The following is a 14,651-nucleotide window of genomic DNA, read 5'->3' as shown; positions in this document are numbered from 1 at the left end:
ATGGAGCCTGTCATTCTTGTTGGCAACTTTTGTGAATTCCAAAAAACCTAGAGTTCATGGCTCTGCATGGGAGCTAGGATCCTAAAGTAGGGCTTCACTGCTCTGTGGTTGGTCTGTGTAGGACAGTATCCCGGAGCCCCTCACCTTTGTCTGATATTCTGGTTTCATTTTTGTCATCACCAGAAATGTGGACCTGAGAGAATACTTGTCTGAAGAAGTGCAAGCGGTACACAAGAATACCACCTATGACCTCATCGCCAACATCGTCCACGACGGCAAGCCCTCGGAGGGCTCCTACCGGATCCATGTGCTTCATCATGTGAGTGGCTGCTGACTGGCTTGTGGAACCAAGTGGCCAAACCGGTGTTCCTTTGGCATGTCAGAGGGCAGCCGCCTCCTGTTTGCCTGTGCTTGGCCTTGTCGTCGGGCTCTGCGAGTGATTGACCTGTCAGTGGTTAGCTTAAGGCAGTGGTTCTGAGTTCTGGCTGCGTGTTAGACTCACCTGGGGAACTTTCTGAAATCCTCATGCCTGGGCTCCAGTGCAGGCCGATGACATTAGGGCAGTGGTTTTTAACGGGGGTAGAGGCCAGGGATGCTGCTACACAGCCTACAGAGCTCAGGACAGTCCCTGCAACAAAGAATAATCAGCCAGCAGAATTAAGAGTCAGCATTAGGTTATCCCGAGGTGGAACTGGCATTGTGATGTTTCCAGTTCCCCAGGAGATTTGAATGTGCAGCCAGGGCTGAGCTGCATCCTGGACTAGAAGCTTACTACCCCAAGTGGGGGCCTCCCGTCACGCGTGTGCAGAACCTGTGAGCTTGTCAGAAATGCAGTCACGGCCTCTGACCCTGCTGAATCAGAATCTGCACTTTCACAGGATCTGCCTCTCATTTGTGTGAAATTGAAGTTTACAAAGCACTGATTTACAGTTCCCTTTGAGCTCAAAAATTTTGTGAATGTCTTGAGCTGAAAGCAGATAAAACATGTACTTGAGGTTTATTTGGGTATCACACAGATGACTAGCACAGATTGTTCTTTATTAGTCTCTCATGGGACAGTGGATTTAATGATAGCTGGCTCTGGCTATCAGGTGCTTTACTGTGTGCAAGAAAGCATGCCAGGTGCTTCATGTGCATTTCATTTCTGTCCTGCAGACCTCTACAGCGGGTGTTAGTATCATCTTTATCACAGATGAGGACATCTAGGTGCAGAGTTTTTTTTTTTTTTTTTTTTCCTTTTCTTTTTCTTTTTTTTTTTTTTGACAGGCAGAGTTAGTGAGAGAGAGATAGAGAGAAAGGTCTTCCTTCCATTGCTTTACCCCCCAAATGGCTGCCACAGCCAGCGCGCAGCGCCAATCTGAAGCCAGGAGCCAGGTGCTTCCTTCTGGTCTCCCATGCGGGTGCAGGGCCCGAGCACTTGGGCCATCCTCCACTGCCCTCCCGGGCCACAGCAGAGAGCTGGACTGGAAGAGGAGCAACCGGGACAGAATCTGGCGCCCCGACAGTGACTAGAACCCGGAGTACTGGCACTGCAGGCAGAGGATTAGCCTAATGAGCCGCGGCACCAGCCAAGAGTTTGAGTTTATTTATTTATTTTTTTTAAGGTTTATTTATTTGAAAGGCAGAGTGGCAGAGGGCAAGAAAGAGATAGATTTTCCATTCACTGGTTCATTTCCTGCAAATGGCCATAGCAGGGCTGGGCTAGGCTGAAGCCAGAAGCCAGGAACTTCATCTGGGTCTTCCACATGGTTAGCAGGGGCCCAAGTACCAGGGCAAGCATCTGCTGCCTTCCCAGGAGTGTTAGCAGGGATCATAAGCGGAACGCCTGGGACTCAAACCAGCCCTCCTTTGCCAGTGTCAACAAACAGGCTTAACCTGCTGCGCCACAACTGCAGCCCCAGAGTTTGATTAATCTGCAGTCAGAGTTGGGCTTTTAACCCAGATACTTGGCTCCAAAGCCCACGTTCTTAACCAGTCCTTGCTTATGTGATCCTGAGGTTTGTTTCTGTTTTCTGTATTCTCAGCTCTTGGAATATCCTGAATGTCTGGAATTACCTGTATTTTATTTGATTTACAATTTTTATTTATTTTTATTTTCTTTGAAAGACAGAGATCTTCTATTTGCTGTTCACAGATGCCCGGAACAGTCAGGGCTGGGCCTCCACACGGGTGGCAGGAGCTAAGTACTTGTGCTATCACCTGCTGCTTCCCAGGCACATTAGCCAGAACCTGGGTCAGAAGCAGCGTAGCTGGGAACTCAAGCCAGGCATTCCATTATGTGATATAGACGTCTGTGCCAAACACCTGCTCCGTGGAATAGCTATATTTTATAATACTGATTTTTGGTTCTTGGCATTTCCTACAAGTTTGGATGGGTGAGACAAGAGGGTGGTCAGCAGTGCCTCTGCCTTAATCCAGAAACCTTTATCCCCTTTGCTCGTGGAAGCATGAAAAGAGGTGGGCTTTGCTGTATTTGCAGCTCTGGTTTCACAGGCCAGAGGTCACATTCTTGTATGGTAGGCAGTGTCACTGGGACACTTTCCTGACTCCTGTTGCTGCTGCACTCTGGGGTGAGGGTGTGGAGGGTGGGGGTGTACACTTCTAGCTTCTGGTAGTTGGCCCTGGTCACCTCCTCAGTGAATATATCTGGTCTGCCATTCCTGAGTAGGAAGGAGACGGCTTACATGAGGATTAGGGGGCCTTCCTCTTTCTCCTCTTCAGTGTCCACCTAAATTCTTTGTTTCAAAATAATAAATGTAGTTTTCATCTGTTTGAAAGGCAGAGTGACCGAGAGGACTATCTTTTATTTAAAGATTTATTTCTTTGAAAGAAAGATCTTCACTCCCCAAATGACCTCAACAGCCGGGGCTGAAATGGGTAGCAGGGGCCCAAGTACTTGTGCTGTTTGTCTGCTGCCCTCCCAGGTGTGTTAACAGGAAGTTGGATTGAAAGAGTAGCAGGGGGCCGGCGCCGCTGCTCACTAGGCTAATCCTCCACCTTGTGGCGCCGCCACACCAGGTTCTAGTCCCGGTTGGGGCGCCAGATTCTGTCCCGGTTGCCCCTCTTCCAGGCCAGCTCTCTGCTGTGACCAGGGAGTGCAGTGGAGGATGGCCCAAGTGCTTGGGTCCTGCACCCGCATGGGAGACCAGGAGAAGCACCTGGCTCCTGCCATTGGATCAGCGCGGTACGCCGGCCGCAGTGCGCTGGCCGCGGCGGCCATTGGAGGGTGAACCAACGGCAAAGGAAGACCTTTCTCTCTATCTCTCTCTCACTAACTCTGCCTGTCAAAAAAAAAAAAAAAAAAGAAGAAGAAGAAGGAAACTGGGTTGGAAATGGAGTAGCCAGGACTTGAAATGGTGCTCTAATATGGGATTTGGGTATCCCAAGGGTGGCATAATTTATACCACAGCACCTACCCCTCAGTATTTTTTTAAGGTTTATTTATTTGAAAGAGTTACAGAGGAGAGACAGATCTTCCGTCTGCTGGTTTATTCCCCAGATGGCTGCAATGGCTGGGGCTGGGTCAGCGTGAAGCTATGAGCTTCTTCTAGGTCTCCCATGTGGGTAGCAGGGACCCAGGCACTTGGGCCATCCTCCACTGCTTTTCCCAGGCCATAGCAGAGAACTGGATCGGAAGTGGAGCAGCCAGAACTCAAACTTGCACCTATATGAGATGCCAGCATTGTAATCAGTGGCTTTACCCATTATACCACAATGCCAGGCCCATTTTTTTACTTCCTTCAGCACTTATTTTTTGATTGAATGATTTGAAAGGCAGAGTTACAAAGAAGCAGAGGGAGAGAGGTCTTACATCCGCTGGTTCACTCCCCAAATGGCTACAATGGCTGGAGCTGAGCCAATCCAAAGCCAGGAGCCAGGAGCTTCTTCCGGGTCTCCCATGCGGGTGCAGGGACCCAAGGACTTGGGCCATCTTCTGCTGCTTCCCCAGGCCACAGCAGAGAGCTGGATCGGAAGTGGAGCAGCCGGGACTCGAACCAGCTCCCATATGGGATGCCAGCACTGCAGGTGGTGGCTTTACCTGCTACGCCACAGTGCCAACCCCCCTCTACTTCTTAAAAGCATACAGAAGTGGTTGAAACGCCACTGCACTTCATGGAATCATTGGCTAGAACTGAGTTTTCCATGACCAACACAGTTGAATCGAGTTGAATCAAGCCCAGACGAGACCATGCTCCTTCCTGGGACTCTTGCTGGACAGTGTCCAGTGACTGTTCTGTTTTTTCTACCTCTTAGCTATCATCCCTTCCTCTATGCCATTTGGTTGTAGGGGCAGGCTAACCCGGCCCTTCCTACTTTCTGCAGGGGACTGGGAAGTGGTATGAATTACAGGACCTCCAGGTGACTGACATCCTTCCCCAGATGATCACCCTGTCAGAGGCCTACATTCAGGTGGGTGTGAGCCCAGGGAGAGGGGTGATGGGGGCCGAGGCAGGAGGTGGGATTGAGCTAGAATCTCGGTGGCAGTCCGGGAGCTTAGCGGATGTACTGAGGGAGGTGGGGCCGCATTACATGGCCTAAAGGTCACACAGAGATTTTCAGAAAACGAGGAGAGCAGGGAAGCGTGGCTGGCTATGAGTGAGCAGAGGAGGTGGTGGTTGTGAGCAGGTTAGTTTTGCAGATGTGCGGTCTGCCGTCAGGGAGGAAGGGCCTGGACTCCACAGGGAAGCCGGCCAGGAGTCGTCCTGAAGCGTTGCCCACGGCCCCGGGCAGGTTAGCCCTTCTCTCTGTGACTCAACAGTGTTTTCTCCATTCTCTCACGTGGGGTGCCAGCCGCAGCCCGAGGGCTGTCTGGTCTTCACTGAGTTGAGAACTCTGCAAGCACAGTCCTCTTTTCTAGCTGCCTTAGTACCTGGTAACAGCGGGCAGACTGAGACTAGGAAAAGCCAAAGCTTTGCAGAAGAGGAGACTTCTGTTTCCTCAGTGGCTTCGTCTGAGGTTATAGACTTGGCCACGTGTGCTTTTTCAGAAAGGACGTTTGGAATGGAAACGAAGAGAAAGGGTGGGTAGAAGAATGCAAATGGAAGGAGAGGGGTCCTCTGGCAGGCGTGCAGCAGATAGGTCAGGGTGACGGTTGTCTCTTACCTGGCACAGCATAGGTTTTTGATAAATATCTGTTCACTGAATGCCTCCTAGACCAGCTGGTCAGTGTCTGTTTTCATTTCTTACAGATTTGGAAGAGGCGCGATAATGATGAAACCAACCAGCAGGGGGCTTGAGGGGAGCCGAGAGCACTGACACTGTGGCTGATCTCAGCCGGAGTGGCAGGTCTGGCAGCCCCGCGTCTGTGGGCTCTGCCTGCCACAGAGCATCAGAGCCGCCCGCCCGCCCACCTGGGGAGGCTCTGTGCTGTCACCAGCTGCCTTCGATCGACTTACGGAGATGGATGCGCCTTTCTCCTTCCTGTCTAGCTGCCTTTCCACTTCCGCAGGGCAGATCTTTGCAGATGTATATAATTTATTTCTGAGTGACTGGGAGTATCTGAAGGACAGGTAGCTTCCTCCACACATCGAGCCTCGAGATCCTGGGAGTAAGCATGGAGCCTGTAGCCCCTCTGTCTGTAGATTATTTTCCTGTGCCCCCTTCATTTCCTGATGTGTTTTTGAAATGGATTAAATATTTTCCTGTTTTTAAACCAGGCTGTGTTTTATATCCTCTTAGGCAGCTGGCTAAGGGCAGGATTTATTTTCTTTTAATCTACACTTGTCTGCCCTGCAGTCTGTCACCTGGGGGACATCGTGCTGTCTCTCCCTGTCAGTCTGGGTGGGAGTGGCTGCATTTGCCTCAGAGTAGGAAACCGTCTGACTCAAAGTGCTGAATTCGTGCTGGCTGGTGGCCGCCGGGGGCAGTTCAGGCTGCGTGGGGCTCAGTGGGGGGGAAGGAAGGAGACGCAGGGAGCTGCTCACGTCAGTGCACTTCTGAGTCTCAGCCAGGCCCGTGCGTGCCCCAGCGCAGAGTGCCCATGGGAAGTCAGGTGGAAAGGGCCTCCAGCAGGCTCCGACACTGACTCTGAGCTGCCTGGAGGAAGAGTGGGCTCAGCACCCCCTGAAGCAGGTCCAGATAGGGAGTCCACTACGGCACGTCCTCTTGATGTATTTATTTTTTAAAGATTTATTTTATTTATTTGTAAGAGTTAGAGATTGAGCTCTTCCGTCTGCTGGTTCACTCCCCAAATGGCTGCAATGGCCAGGGCTGGGCCAGCCAGGAGCCAGGAGCTTCTTCTGGATCTCCCACATGGGTGGCAGGGGTCCAAACACTTGGACCATCTTCTGTTGCTTTCCCAGGCGCGTTAGCAGGGAGCTGGATCAGGAGTGGAGCAGCTGGAACTCAAACTGGTGCCCACATGGCATGCCGGCACTGCAGGCGGTGGCCCAACCTGCTGGGTCACAGCACCAGCCTCTCTCTTCTGTATTTTGAACTTCGTAGACTGTGAGCAAGTAGCGGTAAAGCCAGTCTCTGGAGTGAGGTGGGGGTGGGGGTGGGGAGGCAGTATTTGGTCAGCCTGGCCCCTGGGAGGCTGTGGGAGCCTCGTGTGGCTCTGCTGGAGTGAAGGCTGTGGGGTCTCTCTGCAGACCTGCTGTGGGGCACACGGCTCTTGCTGCTTGCCGGACAGGACAGAAGTGGCTCTGGTGTTGGGCTGTGATTCAGGCTGGGACAGACGAGGTGGAGGCAGGGCTGTGGCTACACACTGGGGTCTTGCATCCACCAGTGCAAGGTCCTTTTGAAGAAGGGTGGCGAGGAGGGCGCGCGTGGGCAGCTGGCAGGGGGGAGACTACAGGCCTGGCTCCCGCTTTGCGGCTCAACAGGGTGAGGACAGGGTAGGGCCATGTGTCTCATCCAGGAACCCAGGGTCCAGTGAGGGCAGACTTGGGACCAGCACCCAGGCCTGCCTTGTCAGCCCACTGCCCATCTTGTGTCAGCAGAGAAGGCTGGGAGCCCTGGGACCTGGGAAGGGGAGACTGGCCTGTTCTGGGGGGTTCTCTGGCCGCCATGGGGATGGGTAGGGGTTCTCCTGAAGGTGCGCCTGAGGCCCTCAGGGGAGGGAGCTGATGAGCATGGAGCAGCCTGAGAACAAGACCTGCCCACCCCCCACCCCACCATGGGCCTGGACTCACCTGGACAGCTGAGTCCTCAGAAGTGAGGGCTTTGGATGCACTGGAGAGGGCTGAGCGTGGCCACACACGCCCCCAGGGCCTGCCACAGGGGCGGTATTAGGGCCTGGCCTGGGCATCTCTGCTCCCCACTTCAGCTCTGAGGGGGCCACAGAGCCCCCTCCCCCTCTGCCCCGGAAGGCACAGCTCTCAGTCCACCTGCTGCCTCCGTGGATGCTCTTGGAGTGACCTCACAGACACAGGCTGGAGCCACAGTTGGAGGAGGTGGGCATTCACCCCCTAAGACCCTTGTGCGCCCGCATACCTGGTCAGCGAGCCCAGCCCCATTCCATAATAGGCATCAGACTGTACTCGGCCGCCCCTCCCTTCCCAGACTGCTCCTCCCCTTTCTGTTGCGACTTCCTTACCACTTGGAGACAGCCTTTTCTATGTGAACACGGAGCGCCTCCCAGACCGCGCCCCTGCCCCTGGGAGAGCAGGGCCCCTGAGGACCACAGGCTGGAAATGGCGGGACTCTGGGAGTTCAGGGATGTGCTAGGACCAGCTGTGGGGCCGGGCGAGTACCTGGCAGATTGCGCGGGCATCCCAACCCCTGGACAGCAGGCTCAGCAGCTGGGGCGTGTGCAGCTCCACAAATTGTTCACACTGGAGGGAGGCACAGACTTGCTGGAGGCTGAGGGGTGGGGGCCGAGGCCCTGCCCTGGCCTCTCCTGCCTTCTTGTTCCTCCTCCCTGTTCGCTCTGGGTGTAGCTCCAGCCATTGGCCCTCAGCCACCATGGCTGGAAGCAGAACCTCTGCGAGCTGGAGCCGGCCAGAATGGGGGATTTCTGCAGGAAAATCTGGGCACACTGGTGCTGCCTCTGCGCAGAGATGCAGGCAGCTTGCCTCAGATCACCGTCCTGTCATTGCTTCTGGACATTGGCCGAGCCCCTGGGACTCTGCAGGTGGGCTTGTCCTAAGGTACATTGCAGGGAGGGTGGGGTGGGCACAGGAGCTTGGAGAGAAGGCCAGGCAGGCCCTTTCCTGGCTCCAGGGGTCTGGCCTCGCTCATCTGGTATCCACCAGACAGTGGCAGATGCCACTCACAGCAAGGTCACCAGGTGGCACCCTGGGGCCACAACTGCAGGTAGTACACTCTGAGGGGGGGGGAGACTGGAGAGAGGACAGCATGGGGCTTCTGGCAAGGCTTTACTGGGCCTAACCACCGTCCCCTGGCACTCACTGAGCTCACGAGGGAGGCCTGCCAGTCCCCCAGAGCCCACAGCCCTAGGTCCAGAAGTGGCTCCTCTTAACAGGTTTTGCCCTAAGTCACAGCCGTTACCTCTGTCCTGTGTGCCCGCCTGAGCTCTAGGCTGGCCCGTGCTGGGTGTCTCTGACTTTGCCTGTGCTCAGCCCTCTACCATGGATGGGCCCTGGGTCCCAGGACCCCCATGTGCCTGCTCCTCACCTCTTGCTTGTCCAGCTGGGAGCTGAGGCAGGCGTGGTACACTGCCTGCGGCCTGGTCTGCTCACTGATGTTCCTGGCCTGGGTGGTCACAGACATGCAAAGGCGGCACTCTGGGTCTTGCGGCAGCCACTCCCCTGGCAGGGCTTCCAGAGTGGGCGGGACTGGAGAGGAAACAGTCAAGGCTGCTGTGCAGAGGTGTGGGGTTCCTGCCACCCCCCCCCCCACATGGCAGGGGGACTGGAGAAGGAGAGGGTGGTGCAGGGCCAGGACGGAGGGAAGGGGGGAAGTGAGCCATGGGCTGTGGGCTGGGGTAGCGGACAGTAGGCTCACCTTGGCCAATGCTGTCCACGCTGGAGCACCGGAGGACAAGGCCACAGACCAGCTGGGGCAGCACATGGCCCAGTAGCACCTCCAGCAGAATGACAGTGTAGCGTTCGGCCAGGCACTGACAGATACCGCCCACCACCAGGGGTACCACGTGGCACACCTGTGCCACAGCCATGGCCAGCACACCCTGAGGTGGGGGCAGAGAGAGGGCAGGGTGGGACCTTCCCTTGGGCAGGCTCTGGTGCTGGGCGCTCGGCATAAGGCCCCTGTTGCTCTTCAGGAGGGATGATAGTTGCACACCAGGTTGCTGAGGACGGAGGGTCTAGGGGACTTGGGACTGACGTGTAGCCACTGAGTGTGCAGGAGCCAGCAGGGAGACAGACTCGCTGCAAGACTGTGGCTAGCCCAGAGAGGCGGGGAAGCTGCATCTTCCCTCTCCAGGCTCAGAGCTCCTCTCTGGCTCAGAGCCAACAGGTGTGTGGTTTTAGGAGCCCCTGCCTGGGGCAGCCTGCAGTTTCCCCACTCTTTCCCAATTGCAAAGACAACCTGTGAGCTGAAGGCAGGGAGCGGTGAGTGGTTAGCCTGTGGCTTACCCTCCCCTGCCTTATTTACATGCCAAGGTTGACGTTGACCTGCCCCTCTTGAAGCCCCCTGCTGTTCCCCAGTGCCAGGGGGCTGGGGTAAGAGCAGGGCTCAGGGAAGTGTTCTCTGGACTATGGCACCTTCCAGATGGACACGTGTGGTGACACGAACTCCCACTGGGTCTCCCCTCCAGCTGCGATGACTACGGTGGGCTGTCCTTCCTCTGCGAAAGGCCAGCCTGGACCTGTGTGCCCTGCGTCACCCCTTCTCTCTTCCACCTTACAACTCCCCGCCTCACTGGCCAGCCCCATCTACATAGGACGCTGGCTGGAAAAGCCTCGCCCACCTCTGCCACCCTTCCCAGAGGACCTTCCTGGAAGAGTGGTCAGTACTCGTGCCGGCCCCTTCCTCTCCCTTTCTTTGCTGGGGCTCCTGTCCCCACCTCACCTCCAGAACAGGTCTCAAGGTCACCGACACCCTCCCTCTCACCAGATCCACTGTTGGTGTCCTCTCTCGCTTGGTTTTTGAAGCACTTGCTTCCTCCTGGCTCCCATCTGGTGGGCAGTCCCTCAGGTTCCTCTGCTTGTCTGAGCTGCCTGTGCAGCCTGCCCACTTCCGGTCCCCCTCCCTGCCCATTTGCTGTCTCTCTGCAGCCTCACCCCTTCCCCTGGATTCCAATTTGGCCCACAGCCAGTGACACCCAGAGTCCCCCAAAGCCTGGTGTTCAGCCTCCTGCTCCTGTGTCACACAGGCGTCTCCAACTTAACGTGGCCAGGAGAGACGCTCTCTGCCTGAACCTATCAAGTTCACCCATCTCAGCTGGCACATCACGGGAGAGCCTCGGTCTACAGGCATCAGTGGTATTCCTCTCATTCTCACTCTCCGAGGCTGTCCATTCTAGGGCCTCTGGAGCCCACCTTCTTAGCTCCAAGCCCTGCCCAACACCTCTCCTTGTGATTTCTGCAGTGATGTTGTGAGAAACTTCCTTCATTGTCACCTCCCACCTGCCCGATCCTCTCTGCACACCGCGGGGGAGAGACTGAGACCCTCAGGAAGCCGTCAGCTGCACGTTTCTGAAGTGGGCTTAGAGTCATCTCCGTGGGCTGGCAGCCCACTCTCCCTTGGGCAGGTCCTCCCCCCCACCTCACGCTTAGCCACGCCCTCCTCAGAACCTCTCCCAGACCCAACAGCCTACGCCTCTGCGGCCATCCATGGCCTCATCCCGAGTGAGTCCCGTGCTCTGCACTCAGCACTGTCCCCGCGCAGGTGGACACTGGGAGCCTCAGTGACAAGGTGGCCTGTGGGGTGCCCTCGGGGAAGGGCTGTGGGCTGATGGGGCCAGTGGTCATGGCCACTCCAGGTCTGCAAAACTCCACATTGGACGCTGCAGGGGCGGGGGTAGGGGGGAGTCCCTCTGGGGAATCCCTGCCTTGGGAGAATTAGAGCAACTTGTCCACAGAGACTCTGGTCTCACCTCTTCCGAGGCGCCTTGGCCTTGTGCCTGTCACAGCAGGGGCTTCCTGGCTGTCCTATGGACTCTAAGCTGGCACCTGCAGGCCTGAGCAGCGTAGGGGCGGCTCCCCCCTCCCCAGCTGGCCCCGGCAGGGCTGGGATTGGAGCCGGGGATGTCTCACCTTGGGAATCATGGCCTGGATCCGCTTGAGGAGAGTCCTGCAGAGCCAGCACAAGGGCAGGGGGATGGGGAACCGCTGCGCCGACAGATCCTGGCGGGGAGGATCCCGGAGTGCTGCCGGAAGTTGTCCTGGGGCTCTGCCTCCCGCCCCTCACCCCTTTCTCTCCCTCCTGCCCGGAGCTTCTCCTCTGCCTCCTGGCTTTTGCCCTCTGGAGTGCAAGTGTTCCTGGGCCTTAGCTGTGGCCCTAGCTCCCCGGTCCCCACCTCACTGCCTGGAGGGCTCCCTTACCTGCGTGTGGGGCCCAGGCTTTGCTGGGAGGGCCCCCAGCAGTGTGGGGAGGACCAGCTTGTCAGGCAGAGGGTCCAGCGGAGGCTCTGGTGACCCGGGTTGGCACAGGCCCAGGTGCTGGCAGATGGCCTTTGCATTCTAGGGCACAGAGCAGGTGAGGGGTAGTTAGGGGAGGGAGAGAACCCTCGTCTCGCTAGGCTGGCCCAAGGCTCAGAAGTGAGGGCCAATGACTTCGGGTGTGGAATGGCAGGGAGCAGGCCGGGCAGGGTGTGTGTGTGTGCAAGCACTGGGGTGGCCATGGGGTGCATGGAGAAGCAGGTGGGAGGCAGGTCCACAGGCCCTCACAATCTGGCTCTGGAAGTAGGTGATGGTGAGGGGGAAGTAGACGTCAAGCACGTGGTGACACTGGGGCACCAGCAGCTTCAAGGGAAGAACGTCGCACTCATGCTCCAGAAACTTCCGTATGGTGTCCTGGGAGGATAGAGAGGGGGTGGTCAGCCTGGCCCGCCCGAGCCCTGCCCCCACCCAGAGTTCCTGGACACAGGGCAGCTCCCAGGGCAGACTGGCCCCCTTCCCCTTGGGAAAGCCCGTCTCCAGCCGCACAGCTGAGCTTAGTCCCAGGCCTCCTCCTCATACAGGAGACGGCCTCCTTGCTCTCGTCTGTCTCTCTCGTCTCCCAAACCCCAAGCTTCCTCCAGGATCTGGGCCTCATCACCTGGAAAATGGCCTCCTTGGTCATCTTGGTTAGGATGTTGACGATGTCCTGACACTCCTGGCACAGGTCATCCTGGGGAGAGGGCCACGGTGGGGACACGTGAGTGGGTCATGCTCCCAAATCCAGTGACTGGGTGGGGCTCTCCCAGGGCAAGGCGGCTGCCCACCATCCCATGGCATCCCATGCCATCCATCCCATACTATCCATCCTATCTAATCTACCTCAACCATTTATTCCATCCCATTCCCTCCATCAAAGACCCCCTGTTGCCACGCATGGTTGGTGGTACTCACGGCTCCCACGTGTCCCCAGACTTCCTGTAGACAGTGTCCCAGGGCTTTGCACTGCAATGCTTGCTCCAGGCTTTGGCACCAAAACTCAGGGCCCTGAGCACAGGCCAAGGGTGAAGTGGCCCAGACAGCTGCAGTTGGGGGCCAGGGCAGCCTTAGTCAGGGTGAGGCTACATCTGGGTCCCCAACCTCACCCAGCCTTTGCTGGGACTGAACACGCTGGAGTCATGCAGTTCTGGGTCCCACCTGCTCGGGGACCCACCAACTGTGTGGCCTTGGACAGAACCTGCAGTCTCTCTCAGCCTCAACTGCCTCGTCTTTAAACCAAGAATGAGGCCTAGACCTAGGCCAATACCTGGCACGGGGCAGTGCTCAGTAAGTGGTGGAGACCCCTATGATGGTCCTTCCACACCTGTCCCAGGTGAGAGGGAGGTGAAGAGGGGCTGGGGGGACTCACCAGTGCCTGGGCCACAGAGTGTGGGCAGCAGCAGCAGCAGCAGCCACGGCGGCAGGTGTGACTTGGCCATGACGCCGCCAAAGCCTGGGTGTCCTGCTTGGGGCAGAGGATCTTATAGCTGGGGGCGGGAGCATGGAACAGGGCTCTGTGGGGGCAGTGGTGACCTCAGTGTTTGCCTTTGTCCTGGAGAGCCCTCCAGGTGTTTTGAACCAGCCCCTTCCCAGCAGGGGCATTCCTGCCCTCCTCCCCTGATTTGGGCTGGTGGCCACTTCACTTTCCCTTTGTCCCTGCCCCGACTCCCACAGGCCTGGGTTCCTGGATCCTTCTGAACAGGGGCCCTTTTTGGTCTCCACACCTCGTCCCACCTCTCCAGGCTGAGCAGGGGAAGCCGATGCACGGCTGGGGTGGCCAGGGTGATCCCTCTGCCACCCTCTCCTCCCAAGTCCTCCTCTGCTCTTGTGCAATGGCCCTAAGAGCTTCCTGCCTGGCTCTTGACCCAGGGCAAGCACCAGAAGGGCAAACCCAGGACCCTCCAAGCCCTTCTTACCTTTTCTCCTAGAAAAATTCCTCTGGTTCTATAGGTTAGTGAGAAGAGGGTTTACATGGAACAAAGTGAGCCAAGAGTCAGAGAGGAGGATGGAGGGTGTGGGGGACGGGCTTCAGTGGGCCCCTCCAGGGCAGGCACACAGCTGGCAGTTCAGGAGAAGCTGTCCTGAGTGGCTTCGGTGGCTCTCAGAGGGGGTCCCCACCATGCGGGCACACTGGAGCAGAAGCTCTAAGCCGACTTGCCCATGAGTGGAGGAGGAGAGCGTGAGCTCACCGACATCTCCCTGGCCAGGATCAAGGTTAATTTATCTGGTTGCTGCATGAACTCTCTCCCTGGCGGAAGCTCACAGGTGTCCATCTCCAGGAAGCACTCCAGGGCTCTTGAATTAGTACCACGATGAAAACAGCTGCACCCAAGGCGGTTGAGTGACACACTCAAGGTCATTGTCCAGGACTCACATAGTTTCTGTTGGCCTCAAGCCCTTGTCAGTTTGACAAACACAGTTGCCATCATGGGAATTGATCAAGAGTGTGAAAACACGTGCCCAAAGATTGGGAGGGCAGGCACTTGGTACAGCAGTTAAGGAGGTTGAGCCTCCTCTTCTCTCTCGCTCTTTCTCTCTCTTCTCTCTCTCCCTCCTCTCTCGGCTTGCTCGCTCTCTTCTCTCCTCTCTCCTCTCTCTCTCTTACTCTCTTTTCCTTCCTCACCCCTTCCCTCTGGCCTGCTGGATTTTCCCCCACTAAACCCTTCCCCTTACTCCAGTGTTTGGTGTGTTTTGTGGCGACCTTACATTGGTGCCGTGACTCGGATCCAGGCTCCCCCAGTGACCTTGCTCTCCTTTTGGGGATCTCTGAGCTGCTCTGGGGTCCTGGATTTTTGCCAGTCACAAAACACACCCCCAGAACTCCTTCCATGTCACCAAACACTTCATGATCTCCATCCACACACGGGTCTTTCAAATTCTGAGCATTTAGAGGAGGTGATAATGGAACGAACCAAGGCCTTCAGCAACCAGGCGGTCAACCAAATGCTGCTACAGGGATATGCTCGGCTCCCCACCCAGGAGACAGCGGCTTGAGACATCGCCCCATGCCAGCAGAGAGCACCTCATCACCCCATGTCAGCAGGAAGTAGCTCTAAAGACAGATCATCATCCCTCTACCCCTCCTGGACTTTTGGGACTAATGTAATCCCATACAACTTCTTCTTTATAAAAAAACAAAAGAGGGGAATG

At 56.7% G+C, this 14,651-nt stretch overlaps 2 protein-coding genes across 10 annotated transcripts in view; one reads left to right on the top strand and one right to left on the bottom strand.

Annotated features, from left to right (window-relative positions):
* USP39 (ubiquitin specific peptidase 39) overlaps window positions 1-5,653 on the top strand; it is a 36,522-nt gene extending 30,869 nt beyond the window's left edge. The window contains exons 11-13 of the mRNA XM_002709668.5: window positions 184-319; window positions 4,324-4,410; window positions 5,190-5,653. Coding sequence (XP_002709714.1) covers window positions 184-319; window positions 4,324-4,410; window positions 5,190-5,237 — 271 coding nt within the window. The 3' untranslated portion in view covers window positions 5,238-5,653. The remainder of the gene's footprint in view (window positions 1-183; window positions 320-4,323; window positions 4,411-5,189) is intronic.
* Window positions 5,654-6,100: 447 nt separating this feature from the next.
* SFTPB (surfactant protein B) lies at window positions 6,101-12,966 on the bottom strand. Of its 9 annotated transcripts, none has more exons than XM_070067873.1 (11): window positions 12,871-12,963; window positions 12,417-12,544; window positions 12,124-12,195; window positions 11,754-11,879; window positions 11,409-11,546; window positions 11,121-11,210; window positions 8,908-9,091; window positions 8,578-8,738; window positions 7,695-7,775; window positions 7,134-7,212; window positions 6,101-6,667 (listed from the first exon to the last, which is right to left on the bottom strand). In XM_070067873.1, the coding sequence occupies exons 1-10, from the start codon at window positions 12,938-12,940 to the stop codon at window positions 7,150-7,152; spliced, it is 1,113 nt and encodes a 370-aa protein (XP_069923974.1). In that variant the 5' UTR covers window positions 12,941-12,963; the 3' UTR covers window positions 6,101-6,667; window positions 7,134-7,149.
* Window positions 12,967-14,651: the final 1,685 nt, after the last annotated feature.

The sequence above is a fragment of the Oryctolagus cuniculus genome, chromosome 2, assembly GCF_964237555.1.
Source record: "Oryctolagus cuniculus chromosome 2, mOryCun1.1, whole genome shotgun sequence".
Lineage (NCBI taxonomy): Eukaryota > Metazoa > Chordata > Mammalia > Lagomorpha > Leporidae > Oryctolagus > Oryctolagus cuniculus.
Note: the sequence above shows the minus strand (reverse complement) of the source record. Positions and strands in the feature narration are given on the sequence as shown.